The sequence below is a fragment of the Elephas maximus genome, chromosome 2 (genome assembly GCF_024166365.1).
Source record: "Elephas maximus indicus isolate mEleMax1 chromosome 2, mEleMax1 primary haplotype, whole genome shotgun sequence".
In the NCBI taxonomy this organism is placed as follows: Eukaryota; Metazoa; Chordata; class Mammalia; order Proboscidea; family Elephantidae; genus Elephas; species Elephas maximus.
Window position 1 is genome coordinate 157,945,068 of NC_064820.1, and position 17,378 is coordinate 157,962,445.

Consider the following 17,378-nt stretch of genomic DNA (forward strand, 5'->3'; position numbering starts at 1 on the left):
CAATGAAAATTCTATGGATCACAATAAAATATTGTCTGGTATAGTGTTGGAAGATGAGCCCCCTAGGTTGGAAGGTACTCAAAATACAGTGGCCACAACAATGGACTCAAACAGACCAATAACCATGAAGATGATAGAGGGCCAAGCAACGCTTTATTCTGCTGCACACGGGGTCTCGATGAGTCAAAGCTGGCTTGATGGCAATTAACAGCAACAACATAATAAATGAACACTTTAAGCACAAAACAGTATAACATAAATCAATTGTGTGAAGCATAGGATATTTAACAGTGTTTATTAAAAATACTAATTCAGAATGTGTTCCAGCTGGTATGACTCAATCATTGGTCATGTGGTTTAGGTTATCATAGTGTGTCTCTGTGAGTGTATGTGTAATCTCATCCTTTAAAATGTTTAGAGTCGAAATTTGAGGATCTCCAAGAATGTGAGGCCCAGGCCACGTCGCCCCCTGGTTCCTCTCTATACTTAGTCGTTCCCGAGAAGCTCTGCCCCAACATTGAATGCAAACGTTTATGCTTGTGTGTTCATTACCCAGGTTTCATCAGGTTATCAAGCAGTCCATTTGTCAAAAAATGTTAAGAATGGCTTGTTTCAAAAATGTTGCTCTTAGGTGCCTTCGAGTCGGTTCCAACTCACAGCAGCCCTATGTACAACAGAAAGAAACACTGCCCGGTCCCACGCCATCCTCACAGTCTATAAAACCCAGATCAATTAATAGAGCTTTTCATTTTTGAAATTCAGAATACTTTTCCTTTAAACGGTAGTATTTTTTGTCTTTGGAATTTTACTTAATATTAAAAACCCTTTAAAATTACTTGCTGGCTTTTTTTAAACGGTGCAGTAATCTTGGGTTCTCCTTTTTCTCTTTGTCTCCTCTCCCTCCTTATTGCAGAATACATATGCTTATAAAAATGACGTCGAACATGCTGAACAGGCAGTGGCCTAGACCTCACCTTGCTACTCTGGAGCCCTGTGACCATGCTGGAAGCACTTTCCCTGCCTGGTCCTCTGTTTCTTTAAGACGGGATGGTTGACTTTGATTTCTCAAATCCCTTTTAGTTTTAAAAGACTATTTTTCTTACTCCTTTCCTCCATCTCCTGCAAAACCATCCCCAGAATATTGTAGTGCCCGAGTCCAAAGCTATTGCCACCACACTGCACTGGCCTACTCTGTTAGAAATGAAAGAAAAGAAAATATTGTGTTTACTTTTAACTACAATCGAAACCAGCACTTCAATAGGCATACATTCGGATTTATTTTTTCCCTTGACACGGTGGCAATGAAATCTTTATTCTGTTGTTCCGATGAGTAGTGCCTGCAAAGTAAACTCAAATCGCTATCAAAACTTAAAGGTAAAACGTAACTTTAAGTGTAGATTTGCACTGATACTATAATACCACTAGATGGCGATATAATTGCACCAAATAATAGTAATTTCCTTGCTGTGTCTGGCATTAAAATCCCAAAGACTGAGGCCAGAACAGGTGAATGCGTTAGTTAAAGAAACTAAGGTAAATATAATCAGGTGTTGCAGTGTTGGATAATACTGTGTGTCGTAACCCAATGCTTATGGGAGAAAAAGATAGTTAAATTAAATATTAATTTATCCCGTTGCTGAGTCTATCTTCGCATTAAATTCCAGCTAATTCTTGGGACAGGAGTTAGTAATAAACACGTGTATCCCATAAAGCAAGTCTAATTCATAGTTTCTCCTCCAGTTTTGGTTTTCATTTTTTAAAATAACAGTTGTTTGGGATGTAGTGTGCCTCACATATATTATTCATAGATGTACTATATTCTTATCAGGAATGTGAGCCCTAAGACGCTGGCGATTTTAAAGGGGAAACGGCTGACTTACTGTAAGCTGTTGGTTGGGCCATTACTGACTGGCAGGCTCAACTGGAAGCACTTTGTTGGTGGATTATGTTGCCCTGGAAATTCCTTCCTGAAACTCTAATAATGCACTTAAGGGAGTCCTCTGGGACTGGAGTAAAATGTCTCTTAGCAGGCGTGTCTTCCACCAAGTCCTCTTGGGATGAGTTGGGAGGGGGCGGGGGCAAGTCCAAAGAGAGGCTTAGTAAGGAAACGAGCCCAGAAAAAAAGGTCGCAGGTAACAATTTCTTACAGGTAAGCTAAACTAAGCTAACCACTTACTGCTCTAAGACTTACTGACTATGGATTTCCTGTGGGTGCCAGTGCCTCATTTACTCATTTTGAATAAGCATCATTCATTCCAGAGAGATTTATTTATTTGCTTATTTGCTGGGAGTGGGCAATGAAGAGGCATGGTAGCAGGGGGATGGAGAAGGAAGCAAGACAGGAGGATATTTAAGAGAACGTGGTTTAATCGCCTTCAATTAAAAAAAAAAAAAGAAAGCCACTCTGTAGCTTGATCATTGGGGTCATTCAGTGTAATTTTTTTTAGGGGAAATTTGCCCTTCAGCAATATTCAGTACATGTGAAAAGAGTTTGTAGATTTCTCAAATGAAAAAATCACTTGCGTTTATCTCATCATGGAGGGGCAAGACGGGAGAGGGGCGGGCAAGAAAGAAAGGGCGAAAGAAGCGGCCCATCGAACCTCCAGACTCCGGACAGGGACAGGACTGTGAGGGAAGTGGCTGCGCAGCGCTGCGTCCCCGCCCCGAGCCCAGAGCGCCTGGGAGCCGCGTGCCCACGGCCGGAGCGCCGCGTCCCCGTGCAGTCCTGGCAACCTGTCACCGAGGAAGACGTGACTCCGAGCTTCCTCCGCTTCCTCCAAGCCATATTCCTTTAAGATGATGTAATACTCATTTCCCTGGATGGTTTCTTGCCTGCACTGCCGAAACAACAGCATCCGAACTGCACTGGGAACTGTGGAGCCACCCAGATCCGCCGCCAGAGAAGCCAGAGCCCCGAGCCCCCCGCCGGCTCCTTTGCGCTGTGGCGGACCGGTTCCCTCTTGGCTGGGAACATGGGAGTCCCTTTGCCCTTGCCGGCAGGTGGAGTGGCTACCTGGGACCCCAGCAGAGCACATCTGTCTGTCTTTCTGGTCCTGGGCTTTCTGAAAACCTTCTAAGTCCTGGTCCCTCTTGCAACTCTCTTCAGTTATAAGGATCCTTTTTATAAAGGTTTGAATTTTTTTCCTGGAGAAGCTTTGGTTAATATTTTTTTCTGCTTTGCTTCTTCAACCCAACCACCTCTCATCACAGTTTAACTTTTTTGTGACTTGTTTTTAACTTGAGATTGGAAGTGAATATATAAGTACCTACATGCATACATTTATATAAACACACACACACATACACATATATACATAATTACTATTTTCTAAGAGCACATTTCTCTGGCACTTTTCATTGTGATACCTCTGTCCTTTACTTGTTTGGGATTTAACAAGATTCAGACTCAGTGTGGCTGTGGATTCTGATTGCCTTGCAAATGGGTGTTTCTTCACAAGAACTGGGTCTCCAGCTCTCAGTAAGGTAAGCTCTTTGGCTTATTGCATTCTCTGACCAGCTGATAAAACGACCCCGTTTTAGAAGTTGACAATTGTGTATTCCTTTTAAATGCAGAATTACAAATAGGAATGTTGTTATTAATAATTGCTAGAGACAGAGATATATGGATAAACATGAAGGCATGAGATAACAAGACAGAAGCTACGATCCAGTTGAAGAATGGCTGAAATCATAGTTCCAGGGCTGCTTATGTAAAATAATCTCTTTCTCCCTCCCTCCCTTCTTCCCTCCCTCCCTCTCCCTTTCTCTCCTCTCTCCAGCCATCTCTCTCTGACTCATGCTGGGTTTGAGGAAATAATTTTCTCTCTTTTCCCTCAGACAGACCTGTGAGTAACTGGGGACTTGGCCTGTCTTGCCTTCTAAGCTTGGTGGAAGATCGGATGTAGATGAGTTGATTATATTCCTTGAAGTAATAGCTCATCACCAGCCAGGATTTAAACTACTTTTTCAGCATCATTTCACCTGTGGACTCGTCTGAATTTTGCCTTCTTGCCTTGGGGGGGAAAAAACTGGGATAAGAGGAGGTTGTTTTTACAAGTTAGGATCATTTTCCCTCCTTTACAAGTTGATGCAAAGGATAAGGCTGTGATTCCATTGGATTGCACCCTTAAATCAAAACACGAGGAGAAGAAGAAGAAAGGTACAATGGCTCTGAGTGGAAACTGTAGCCGTTATTATCCTCGAGAACAAGGGGCTGCAGTTCCCAACTCCTTCCCTGAGGTTGTGGAGCTGAATGTCGGGGGTCAAGTTTATTTCACTCGTCATTCCACATTAATCAGCATCCCTCATTCCCTCTTGTGGAAAATGTTTTCCCCAAAGAGAGACCCGGTTAATGATCTAGCCAAGGACTCCAAGGGAAGGTTCTTCATTGACAGAGATGGATTCTTGTTCCGTTATATTCTGGACTATCTCAGGGACAAGCAGGTGGTCCTGCCTGATCACTTTCCAGAAAGGGGAAGACTGAAAAGGGAAGCTGAGTACTTCCAGCTCCCGGACTTGGTCAAACTCCTGACCCCCGATGAAATCAAGCAGAGCCCAGACGAATTTTGCCATAGTGACTTTGAAGATGCCTCCCAAGGAAGTGACACGAGGATTTGCCCCCCTTCCTCTCTGCTCCCTGCTGACCGCAGGTGGGGCTTCATTACTGTGGGCTACCGGGGCTCCTGCACCACGGGTAGGGAGAGCCAAGCAGATGCCAAGTTTCGGAGAGTTCCCCGGATTTTAGTCTGTGGAAGGATTTCCTTAGCGAAGGAAGTCTTTGGAGAAACTTTGAATGAGAGCAGAGACCCTGACAGAGCCCCAGAAAGATACACCTCCAGATTTTATCTCAAATTCAAACATCTGGAAAGGGCTTTTGATATGTTGTCAGAGTGTGGATTCCACATGGTGGCCTGTAACTCGTCAGTGACAGCGTCTTTCATCAACCAATATACAGATGACAAGATCTGGTCAAGCTACACTGAATACGTCTTCTATCGTAAGTACAGAGGGTTCTTTTCCTTTTCGTGTGTACCAGTTCTCTTCACAGATGTATATGATCGGTGTGCTTAGTCAATGTCTAAGGAATGCTGGTTGTTTTTACTCTTGAGCTCCAACTAGAGTATTAATGGTTGTTCAGCTCTTATGTCTTTCCTAAAGCAACTTTTTATCATTTTTCCAGTTAGGTCATGGAATGTTCAAAGGCCTGAAAAGCACAAGATGCAGATGATATTGGCGTATATAATATACGGGATGAAAATGCAGACATATGCCTGTTGGCTGGTACTGAATTGTGAACGATAAGATCAATGTTTAAAACTTGGTTGTTGGTCCCCTGGAGCTTGGTCGAAACAAGAGTACACAAAGGACTTCTTCCGTCTATGCTTTTAGCTGAACTTTGGGGTCTATTAAGCGGGTTGGTAAAAGCTTGCTTTCATCAGGGGTTCTGAAAACACAAATGAATGCTGCCCTGAATAGCATGGTCTTGGCTAGATGGCAGTATAGACTACCAAACGGCCCCCTCTTCCCCCCCAAGTCTGAAATTTACTTTTATAGACTTTATACATCTGCTACATGATTCTTGAAGATTTTGTACTGAGACTCGAGTTGCACTGCAGACTTAATTAAGCAGAACTTCATCTGAGATCCATTTAAAAGGAACTAGATCCTTGAGAACTGTCAGTCACAGGCAAACACCTTTAGATAGCTGAGGTGGTAGAATTACTGACACAAAAGAAAACCGGGATCGGGGGAAGAAAAGGAAAAATTATACTGAAGCTTTTTAAGTAAGGGTGTCTTAGAGGTCAGTTTTCTTGCTTCAGTCAAGATTTATGGTGCAGATTGCCTTGTTTTATGAAATGGCATGGTTCTAAATAAACTATAAGCCATTGATCCCTGAAGGAACACAGTAAATCAGCCTGTTCAGCGTAGTGGTTGATTTGACTGCTGATTTCCAACAGGCCTGGGAGGTGAATGAAGTGAATTCCACTAGAAATATGTGTTCAGGGTGTTAGCATTTGATTTCTTGAATTTTTATTTTAAAGCAAATCGAGAATTTGTCGGTTTGAAATGTCTGAGTTTGAATATAAAGGCAGGGCTGAATTTCTTGGATGGATTCTTGCTTACAGTTGTGTTTATTCCTTTTGGAGGTGGTGTTGAGGGCCTTGTGATAAGGCCGGTGAGAAGCCAAGGTGTTCTGCACTGGGTTATTACACATGTGGCTGTTAGAAGTGAAGACACGTGGACTGCCTATAGAGAAAAAAGAAATCAGTTCAGTAGCATTTTGATGTGTAATAATAGACATTATTTGGTCCAACAACCCTTTCTATGGCCTCTATCTGTATCTTTCTCTATGCTATAGCTTAGCTGCCAGACTTTGCTTTCTTCTTTCTGGTGATTTCCCACTAGTGTAGAGATAAGACTCTAGCTTTCTAGCCTCCTGTAAAGGAATTGTGCTGGTTATCTGTACTTCTGTAAAGCAAAATATCTTCTCCAAACTTTTTGGAACTGCATCTTAGAGACAGTTCAAATTATAGGTTTGTGATATTTACCTTGTTCTCCAAATTCTAATATTTGAAAATGTACCATCTTAAGCATCAACCAAATAAATGAAAACATATCTGTCATTCCCTCTCCCAAAGACGTATCTCTATTTTACAAAAAGTATATTCTGAAAACAAAATAAACAAAAAACCCACATTAGATTTCTAATGACTTGCTCACCTGAATGACACCTGGAGCCTGATATTTATTTGCCTACTGGCTTCGTGGCATTTCTGCATTCATCACAGTCTCATCCGTCTAACACTACGTCCTCCTTAGATTGCTCTGGACATGCTCTGTTCTCTTGGTCCCATGACTGCTTCCTTTTTTGCTGTATTGCCGAGGAGTACTTTGCTCTCCATCTCTCTGTGGCTAACACAGACATACAGGAACTTCATACTGTACAACATATGTCTTGCATATGAGATACCATCCCTTGGTACCCAACATCCAGAGCTAAGTGTTAACTCCTCCTCTGTCTCAGGACCGATAAAACTGACAGCTGGCTTTCTAGGGTACATTACAGCTTCTGTGCAGCTGCTTAGCCATAATTATTTAATTAGAAGCTGCCAACTGTGCCTATATAAGCATTCATTCATCAAGCTGTTGTGCTCAGGTTAATGGGCTGAAACTGTAGGAGGTGCTCGAAAGCAGGGAGTTGGCTGCATGCAAAGATGTTCTTTGCAGAGGAACTCAACTTCTTCCTCTGTGTGTGTGTGTGTGTGTGTGTATAGAGAGAGAGACAGCCCTGGTGGTGCAGTGGTTAAAGGGCTTAGCTGCTAACCAAAAGGTTGGTGGTTTGAACCCACCAGGTGCTCTGCAGGAGAAAGGCGTGGGAGTCTGCTTCCATAAAGATTTACAGCCTTGGAAACCCTATGGGGGCAATTCTATTCTGTCCTACATGGTCACTATGAGTTGGGATCGACTCAACGGCAGTGGGTTTTAGGGGGGTGTGTGTGTGTATGTATATGCATATACACGTGTGTGTGTGTGTGTATGTGTGTATAGAAAGAGAGAGAGAGAGAAACTCCTTAGATAGAAGGAGACAACTTCAAGCAATTAGACTTTTCTAATAACTTGGGGGTAACACAGAGTCACTTTGCCTGAATCTACAATAGGAAAAAAAATGAATAGAGAGAAATTAAGATTTTGTATATGATGATTGGTAGTCATGGGGAAAGACCCTTTCTTTCTCTGTTTTTTGCTTCCAAATTTTTCAGGAGAGCTTTGTAGACCAGAATCTCCCAGTCAGTTTTAACAGTTTAGGTTCCTGCCTCATTTAATCTTTGACACCCTTAAGCGGTGCCTTATCTTGATCTAGAAGTAACAGGTAACATAGCATAGATTTGACTGTGGGTTTTATTAAAATAAAACTATGAGCAGGTAAAAAGTCAACAGGGGTTTGTATGTGCTTAAGAGGAAGATGAGAGCTGTGTTCATCTACATCATTCATACACTGAAATAAAATACACACACTCCTCACTCGTCAACACAGTTAAGTTTCAAAGACCAGGCCATTATGCGAAAATCAGTGTAAGGTGAAAATGGAGGGTGACCACATCAGATCACAAAATGGAGGATGACTACATCATTACATAACTGCCAAATTATATCATTACATAACTGTCACATTACACCAATGTGTAGCTTCCAAATTACATCATTACATAAGTGCCAAACCACTGAGAATCACGGCCTGGCCAAGTTGACACATAACCTCAACCACAGCCAGTGTTACTCTTGCCTCACACTTTGGCATTCGTTATTGCCAAATTAATGTTCAAAATAGTCGATTTTTTTACTATTGTCGTAAATGTGAAATGTCAGATAAGGAGATGGTTGATAAGTGAGGAGCAGATGTATAAGAAATTCAACGGAGAACATGATTTACTTCTCTGCAACCAAGAACTTAAATGAGAGTGACGTAGAAACATAGAAAATAAACGTCTATTCTAGGATTGTCTCACAAAGTATTTTCAGTACTTCCTTTGCTTTAAGTTAAAATAATAAGAAGGTATATCTTCTCCTTTCCTATCCAACTAGCTAAAGAAGTACCTCTCCTTTCTCTTTAAGCCTTATATAAAATGAGATATCATCAACATCAGTCAGTGCCTCCTTGACTCACCTGTAAATGAAATGGGAACTAAGTAATTCGGAAAAAGGACGTCCTGATTTTGAACCAGATACTCAATAAGCATTAGGAACAGAAATCACAGGTGCATGGAAATAAATAAACCCTTTTTCTAGAGCCGTCTTCCAATGCCCAAGAGAGTGGGAAGGTTGCTCTTGGTTGTAAAGCATCATGTGCATTTTCTTAAGTCTAGTCATAAGCAAGTTACTTCAGACGAATGCCTGGAAGCACTAAGATTCAAAGGCATTTCTCACTAATAAAATCCTGTTAACATAGCCACAAGCAGAAAGTTTAATTCAGAGGACACTTACTCCAAAAGTACGCACTCTGAGTTCTGTGAGTTGTAGATACAGGCACCAATTCTTTACCTTTTCAACAAATTGCTGCTTGTGGGTGCATTTTAACCTTCTTTTCACTTCATGTCTTTAAATTTAAAAGGTTGCTTCCACAGAAGCCTCTGTATACATGGTGTGTAATCACGGGACTGTTGATTGAGATGGGGTGTTGGTGAAAAGTAAAGGAGCAAGTTATTTCCCACTTAGGATCCGGCTGCATGACCTTCTACTGGGGAGGCAGACATGGTTCCAGCCACTGTGAATAATTTAGCTGATATTGACTGCAAAAGCTCCAGGAAGAGGGTGTGGGGTGTGTTTTCATAGGAAAAGTGGTGGAGATGCATCCATCCTGCAATGATTCTCTTTTTCTGGTTGTTTAAAAGGCACTAATAGTAACTTCCATTTTAATTGTCCATAGAGACATGACGTTGGTACTTTCAAAATGAAACAATAGGGGCCGCGTAGGCAACGCTGTGAAGTGCATGAGGTTTGGCTTCCATGACCACCTGCATCATCACTCTCTGTCCTCTCCACCTCCGCTGCCCTCTTTTCCCCTGCTTTACTCATCCCTGCTCTCAACTCTTTCTCCCCATGCTTTCCGGAAATATTCTACTCTGACATTTTTCTTTGAATGCTTTCAAGGCGTGGTGCTACCTTTCCCAGGGGCTTTATAAAGGCCCTTTTAAATAATTATGGATGAAGTAACTTTGTACCCTGAAAGAGGTGTTCTTAAGATTCCGACCCATGACAGCCTGTGTGTGTCAGAGTAGAACTGTGCTTCATAGGATTTCCTGTGACTGATTTTTTGGAAGTATATCACCAGGCCTTTCCACTGAGGAACCTCTGAACGGACCTGAACCTCCAGGTTTTCAGTTGGCAGCCAGGTGCATTAGCCTTTTGTACCATCCTGTTAAAAGGGGACTCCTTAAGACTTTAGGCTTTGTAATTTACAATTAAAAAAAAGTGACATTTAAGGTTAAGGCTTTATCTTGAAGTCTATTTAGACCCCTGTTTGGGCTTTTTTGGGCAGATATCGGTTAGTAGTAGTGATGGGGTAGTGACAAGGGATAGGGGTTGCAATTTTTTCTTATCTTTTTAAAATGCTGTGCTCAGAGAACCAGGCTCAATATAACAGTAACATAAGCATGTTAATAAAATATATTATTGTACTGTTCCTGCTTCCATGCCAAACAGTACCTGTTACCTAAGCCCAAGCCCTTGTGAGAGGAGATTAAAGTAGTTTATGACTAGGTCTGTGACAACACTGAATGAATTTGGCAGCAAGAGGAATGTCAGTATGTGGGTGGAAAGGGTAGGTCTCTGAGATTGCCCCCAAGTGCCTTGATATGTTAAAAAAAAAAAAAATACATCATTGGAAAGAGAAGACCAAATGTTTCTGACAGCCTAATGAGGTTTGGATCTTATCAAAGAAATTAGAAATGGAAATAGCTGACAGTGTGCCACAAAGCTCCACTTGGAACACCTCCAAACACAAACCAGAGTGGAGTGACTAGGCATAGATGGAGTGCCAGTCCAATGCACAGAAAAAAAGTTCTTTGGAAACAGATAGATGAATGCTCACTCTCTGCATCATAACTGGTTCTTGCTCTTTTTCTGTCATCTTTTGTCTTTGGTATGGCTTTCCTCAAATACTGCATTTCTTGGCAAGTCAATTAAATTTTTTATTCTAGAAATCTTCAGATGCGTCCAAAAGTAGCGACAATAATATAATGAACTTCCATGTGACCAATCCCCAGCTCCAATAGTTATAAATTATCACTTCAGAACCAATCTTATTCCAAGTATATTCTTACCTATTTTTCTTTTGGTCCCCCCTAGATTATTTTGAAGCAAATTCTATTTATCAATTATCCACTAATACTATAGTATGTATTGCTAAAATATCATAAATTAATTTAAAAAAGGCAATACTGTTATCACACACAAAAATTAATGATTCTCTAATATCAAATACACCCTCTCCTTGCTTATTGACATGGTTAGTTTCCAAAGACCAGATCGTTATGCAAAAATGGAGGATAACCACATCCAATCACAAAATGGAGGATGACTATGTCATTACGTAACTGCCAAATTACATCTTTATATAACTGCCAAACCATTGAGAATCATGGCCCAGCCAAGCTGACACATAACCTTAACCGTCAAAGCCAGCATTACTTTCACCTTGAACCTCATGTTCATTACTGCCAGATGTATATCTGTAATGCACAAAAAATTTGGATAGTAGATTTTTTGCTATTGTGAGAAATGTGAAATGTTGGATGACAAGATAGTCAATAAGTGAGGAGGAGGTGTATCTAGTTAGTGTTCAAACATCCCTCATTTTCTCACAGTTTTCTCAAAGTTGGTTCATTTGAATCAAGATCCAAATGAAGTCCATCCATTATTATATTTGATTGTTTTGTTTCTTTCCCACTTTATATAATTTAGTTGAATGCCCCACATTCTCTATGATCTCTGTGATATTATTAACACACTTTTCTGACCCCTGTATTTTCTATAAACTGGTCATTGGATCCAGACTCTACGTTCTAGAGGCTTGATCAGATTCACATTTATTATTTTTAGCAAGGAATCTTCATAGGTGGTGGCAAGTCCATTTTTAATTTTCACTGGCATTTTGGAATGTATGTTATAGAGGCAAGGGAAGGGCATGTTTTTATGGCTAGCTTTCCTTTTCAAATTCGTCATATAAATAAATAGCAAGTGGGTTCTCTCCAGTATTCAAACTGATTCTGATGATACATACCTGTTACCACTGAGTTGATTCTGACTCATAGTGATCCTATAGGACAGGGTAGAACTGCCTCATAGAGTTTCCAAGGAGTGGCTGGAGGATTTGAACTGATGACCTTTTGGTTAGCAGCTGTAGCTCTTAACCGCTGCTGCCACCAGAGCTTCTCTGCTGATAGAGCAGGCAATCAAGGGCACCTTAGAAGACAGTCCTGATGATCTGCTTCTGAATGGCCACAGCTTTGAAAATCCTACGGAGCAGTTCTACTCTGCACACTTGGGGTAATCATGAATTGGAATCAACTCAATAGCATCTCACAGTAACAACAACAAAAGGGGGTCCTTATTTTTCTTTCATTTCATTAAAGCATTACCTAGTATGCCACTGTTGTTCTTGTCATTAGACTGGGGTAACATTAAGGGGGCAATGAGCCTACTAATGTATGCACTGAGTCCTGTTGACTGTGAGGAGGAGACATTTTGGGTGGGAAATTTCACCTCCTGGCTGTTGTAATTTTATATTGGAATACCCTTGGATTCTTTCAACCATGCTGAAGCTGCACTGAACGAAACATCTGTGTCTCCCAAATATCTTTTCTCTTTGCATTTTTTATTTCAGTAAATGGCATCACCAGCCCCCCAGTTGCCCGAGGAACAAAACCTGGTGGCATCCCTGAGTCCTCATACCCATCTGCTTTCTCCACTTTAGACAAGTCCTAAGGTTCTTCTTCATCACTCTCAAGTCCATCTCTTTCTTTCCGTATTCACTGTTGCTACTCTGGCCCAGGCCACGAGCACTGCTTTTTTAGACCACTTTAAAGAAGCTTAAGTTGTTCTCCCCACCCTGGATCTGGTCTTGTTCCCGTTGGATCCATTCTTCATGCTGTAAACATAGTGAGCTTTCTAAAATGCACGTCTGACCGTGTCACTCCTCTGCTTAAAATTCTTTATTCTTTACAACTGCTCTTATAATAAAATACAAACTCCTTAACATGAATCCCCACGCTTCACGAAATGACCTCTGCTTCCCACTCCAGCCTTTTCAGTTACTATCCCTTGTATTTTTAACTTCAGACAAAACAGATTTCTTTCAGCTCCTGGATGCTGTTGTACACTCGCTTCTATGTTTTTGTACGTTATGTTCCTATGCATTGGGCAGATCTGCTGCAAAAGACCTCTTTAAAGTGTTGGGAAGCAAAAATGTCACTTTGGGGACTAAGGTGTGCCTGACCCAAGCCATAGTATTTTCAGTTGCCTTATGTGCATGGGAAAGCTGGACAATGAATAAGGAAGACCAAAAAAGAATTGTTGCCTTTGAATTATGATGTTGGTGAAGAATCTTGAATATACCATGGACTGCCAGAAGAACAAACAAATCTGTCTTGGAAGAAGTATAGCCAGAATGTTCCTTGGAAGTGAGGATAGCAGGACTTCCTCTCATGTACTTTGGACATGTTTTCAGGAGGAACCCATCGCTGGAGATGGATATCATGCTTGGTAAAGTAGGGGGTTAGCAAAAAAAAAAAAAGAAAGAAAGACCCTTAACGAGATGGATTGACACAGTGGCTGCAACAATGGCCTCAAACATAGCAACTATTGTGTGGGTGGAGTAGGACCCAGCAGTGTTTTGTTCTGTTGTACATAGGGCTGCTATGAGTCGGAACCGACTCGACAACAACAACATGTTCCTTCTGCCTGCAGCCCTGCTTTCACCTGCTTTGATTAACTAAATACTTCCAAGCCCCAATCTAAAGGTTACTTTTCCTGAGAAACCTTTCCTAGCCCACCATATCTGGATTGTTGTTGTGTATCTTTGAGTCAATTCTGTCTCATTGCGACTATATAGGACAGAGTAGAACTGTCCTATATAGTTTCCAAGGCTATAATCTTTATGGAAACAGATTGCCACATCTTTTTCCTATGGAGTGGCTGGTGGGTTTGAACCACCAACCTTTTAGTTAGCAGCTAAGCGTTTAACCACTGTACCACCAGGGTGCCTTGTATCTGGACTAAAAAAAAAAAATAGGTACCCCTTATTTTATCTTTGCCTCATAGGACCCTGTTACAATACAATGAAACTGTAGTATAGTTATTTATTTAGCTGTCTCTCCAACATTAGACAGTAAGCTTTGTAAAGATAGGAACAGTATGTCTTATTCCTCACAACACCTGGCATGGTAGCTGACACAGATACAGGTACTCTAAATATTTGCTAAAAGAATGAAAAAAATGCTCACTGCTAAGTTCTGTTATGGTCATAGATGCCACTCTCTTGAATATAGCGTTACATTACCTATTAACAGAAGAACTGGAGATCAGAGATGGTGCACTTGGTGCTTTAAGTAATAATAATGGTATTTCCTAAGACTTACTGAGTGTTTCAGACAGGGTGCTAAGCACTTTACGTGTGAATTCTCAGTGAAAATGCTCTAGTCTCAGCACCTGCACAGTGATTGTAGCTCAAGGGGACCGAGAAAAACACTTACCAGCAGCAAATTCTCTTGAGGTCTGCTTATAGTCGGTTCATCCAAGCATGGGCAAAAATTGAAGCTGGGGTTGGGCTAGGGTTTTGGAATCAGTACAAGAGGGACTTAAGGTTCAGAAAAGTGCTACAAAATGGAGAAAATACCCCCAATAAGAAAAGAACTCTACTAGAATGCGAAGTGTGCCATGAGACTGGCCAGGTAAGCTTCTTAATTTTCTTATTGCTAAAGTGTTCAGTTTCTTCCTTCCATCCCTTCTTACATTGTCCTAGCGTGGTGCAAATAGTAAAGCATTGGACTACTAGCCTGAAAGGCTGGCTGTTCGAACCCACCCACAGTTGCTTTGCAAGACAGGCCTGGCAATCTGCTTCTCAAAGGTCACAACCTTGAAAACCCTACGGAGTGCAGTTCTACTCTGCACACGTGGGGTTGCCATGAATCAGAATCTATTCAATGACAACTAACAATAATAACATACCTTCCTAAAAATGTTAATCATCATTCCTTAATGCCAGGGGCAGCAAAGTACAGTGGCTTAGAGCCTAGACTTTGGAGGCCAGACTGATTGAGGTTGAATCCCAGCTTTGCTACTTATTAGCTATTTGGTCACTGGTGAATTCCTTTACTTCTGTGCCTTAGTTTCCTCACCTGTAGAATGAGGCTAATAACAGTAGTACTTGGGGGCAGTGGCACTTCAGTGGTAGAACTCTCGCCTTTCATGCAGAAGACCCAGATTCAATTCCTGGCTGATGCATCTCGTGGGCTGCCATGACCCTTCTTTGTGTTGCTATGATGCCGAACAGGTTTCAGTGGAACTTCCAGACTAAGACAGCCTAAGGAGAAAGGCCTGGTAATCTACTTCTGGAAGTTAGCTGATGAAACCCCGTGGACCACAATAGTCTGATCTGCAGTCGATCATGTGTATGGCTCAGAACCAGGCAGCATTAGTTCCGTTGTGCATGAGGTCATCATGAGTCCGGTCTGACTTGATGGTGGCTAACAACAACAACGACAATAGTGCTTCCCTCATAGGGTTGCTATGAGAATCAAATGAGTTGATTTAAACAGAGCCTGGTACCTAGAAGTGTTAGTGAATAAATAGTAGGGACTTTGACAATACTGGTGTGGATGATACACAAGGGCTTCCTTTAAATAACTTTCTTAATTCTCTCCAATAGCTCTCTTGGCTCCTTTGCCCAGTCTTGATTCGGCACATGATAAAACAAATAAAAACACTTAGAAGTGGCTTTGAAAAAGGAATCTCAAGCTATTTATTTTAATTGAATCTGAATAAACATAAAAGTAAACCCCTCAAAAGTCTTCAAATTCCAATAACTCTTTTCTTACCTTTGGCTATTCCATAATGGAAGCCATTAAGAGCAACTTCTTCCCCCACACCTTGTTTTCAACCTGTGGCTTTTCAGAACCTAGAGGAATATGTGGTAGATTTGAAAATTAGAATGCAATTTAAATTGCGTATCCAGTCCCTGCAGAATTAGAGTAACCTTTTATGAATCTCAGCCTAGAGAGTATTCTCCTTCATGATGACAGAAAATGGTTATTGAGTATGCCACTGACAATAGGATCATTCAAGTTGTTCCAGAAATGAAAACAAGACATTTTTGCCTCATGCTGTGATTTCCTGTGCTATGTGGCATTTAAAGGAAATAAGAGTGTGAATGCAGGGTGGTTACCACATGGCCCATTCAAAAGCTACCCCATGCAAAGAAATTCATGCTTTTCTGTTTTTATTCATTAGCCCCATTCTGAAGCAGAAAGATATAATGATTTCTGCATCCCAGTGTATAGCGGCCTTTTACTGCAAGTAAATCTGATATACTGTGACTGAACTAGTTACATCAATGGAAATAGAAGGCAACCCATTGAATGTTACTTGCTGGTGAACTTCCCAGTTTCAGGCTGGTGAATATTGAGTTTGAGACAACATTGAGGATTGTCCAGATCAACGCTGTTGGGCAACTAACTAGAGAAAAGGGCAGCTAAGGTCTGGTAATGGCGACTTTTTTGGAAACAGGATCCTGGGGCAGCAGAGCATTCTGGTGATTGGGATAAAGGAAAAGGGGCATATGGGTGGTAGAGTCTGAGGCTTGGCAATACCCTGGGCTTGGAGAAGAGTGCAGAGTTCTGACAATACCCCAAACAGAAGAAGAGCTGGCCTACATCAAGGACTGGTCAGGCATTATTGCTAATTTCCTTAAAATTTAAGCATTGGATTGCATCTGTTGGAAGGATTTTCCTGTGGGTGTACACTGTAAATTTATGTTGTGATGCAAATGGAAACTGGGATTCAATTTTCATTAACTGGCTTTCTAGTCAACTAGGTAAAATATATGTTCTTTTTTTTTAAACAGAGGGATACCTGTGTGGAGTTGTTTTACAATGTACCGAGCTGCAGCAAGATAGAAAGGTGTCGATTCCTGTTTGCTTAATAAGAGCATGCTTTAGGAAATGAGCAGTTTTGCTTGGATTTTCTTCCCATGGCAGGGAGAGTGTGTGATGCTGTCAACATTTTAAAGATCATTTTTAGGCCAGCTTTGGATGCTCAATGATGTAAAATATTTATTTGTTTGAAAAGAATTGATTGATTCAGACTTAGGGAGGCCCTATCTTACATCAAATACCTTTTTGCAGGACTGTCCAGTTGAGATAGGTAGAAAATGGCATATCTGTATGCAAAGAGCAGGGTTCTGATACACAGAGTCCTCCTGCTAATGATTTTCTAGTGCTTCTCCACAATCTGCCAGGGAAGTGATAAACAATTTGCATAGACCTCATTGATTGGAAATTTCAGGTTACTTCAAACCTTTCTTCATCTATACCCTCCCACATAGACACACAGGCACACACACACACACAAATGTAGTGAAGGGTAATCTTGTTTTTTAACACATCTTTACATCCCTTGATCAGAATGACCTCCTTTAACAGGCAGATTTAGTTCTAGCCTCAGTTGATTAACCAAGAGTGCTATTCGCTACCTTCTCACCACAAGAGTAAATGCCAGGCGCTGTGACCTTGCTTGGCCCTTTGCTTTGTGTGTATTAGGTTTATAGACATCTCTGCTCTGGGTGAAGGGACATTTATTGAACACCTGCTATGCATCCTGCACTG

General features: G+C 41.3%; 1 protein-coding gene across 1 annotated transcript in view; it reads left to right on the forward strand.

Moving 5' to 3' along the window:
• Nucleotides 1-2,817: 2,817 nt before the first annotated feature.
• The window catches only part of KCTD16 (potassium channel tetramerization domain containing 16), a 335,686-nt gene continuing 321,125 nt past the window's right edge, over nucleotides 2,818-17,378 (forward strand). The window contains exons 1-2 of the mRNA XM_049873973.1: nucleotides 2,818-3,483; nucleotides 3,838-4,996. Coding sequence (XP_049729930.1) covers nucleotides 4,165-4,996 — 832 coding nt within the window. The 5' untranslated portion in view covers nucleotides 2,818-3,483; nucleotides 3,838-4,164. The remainder of the gene's footprint in view (nucleotides 3,484-3,837; nucleotides 4,997-17,378) is intronic.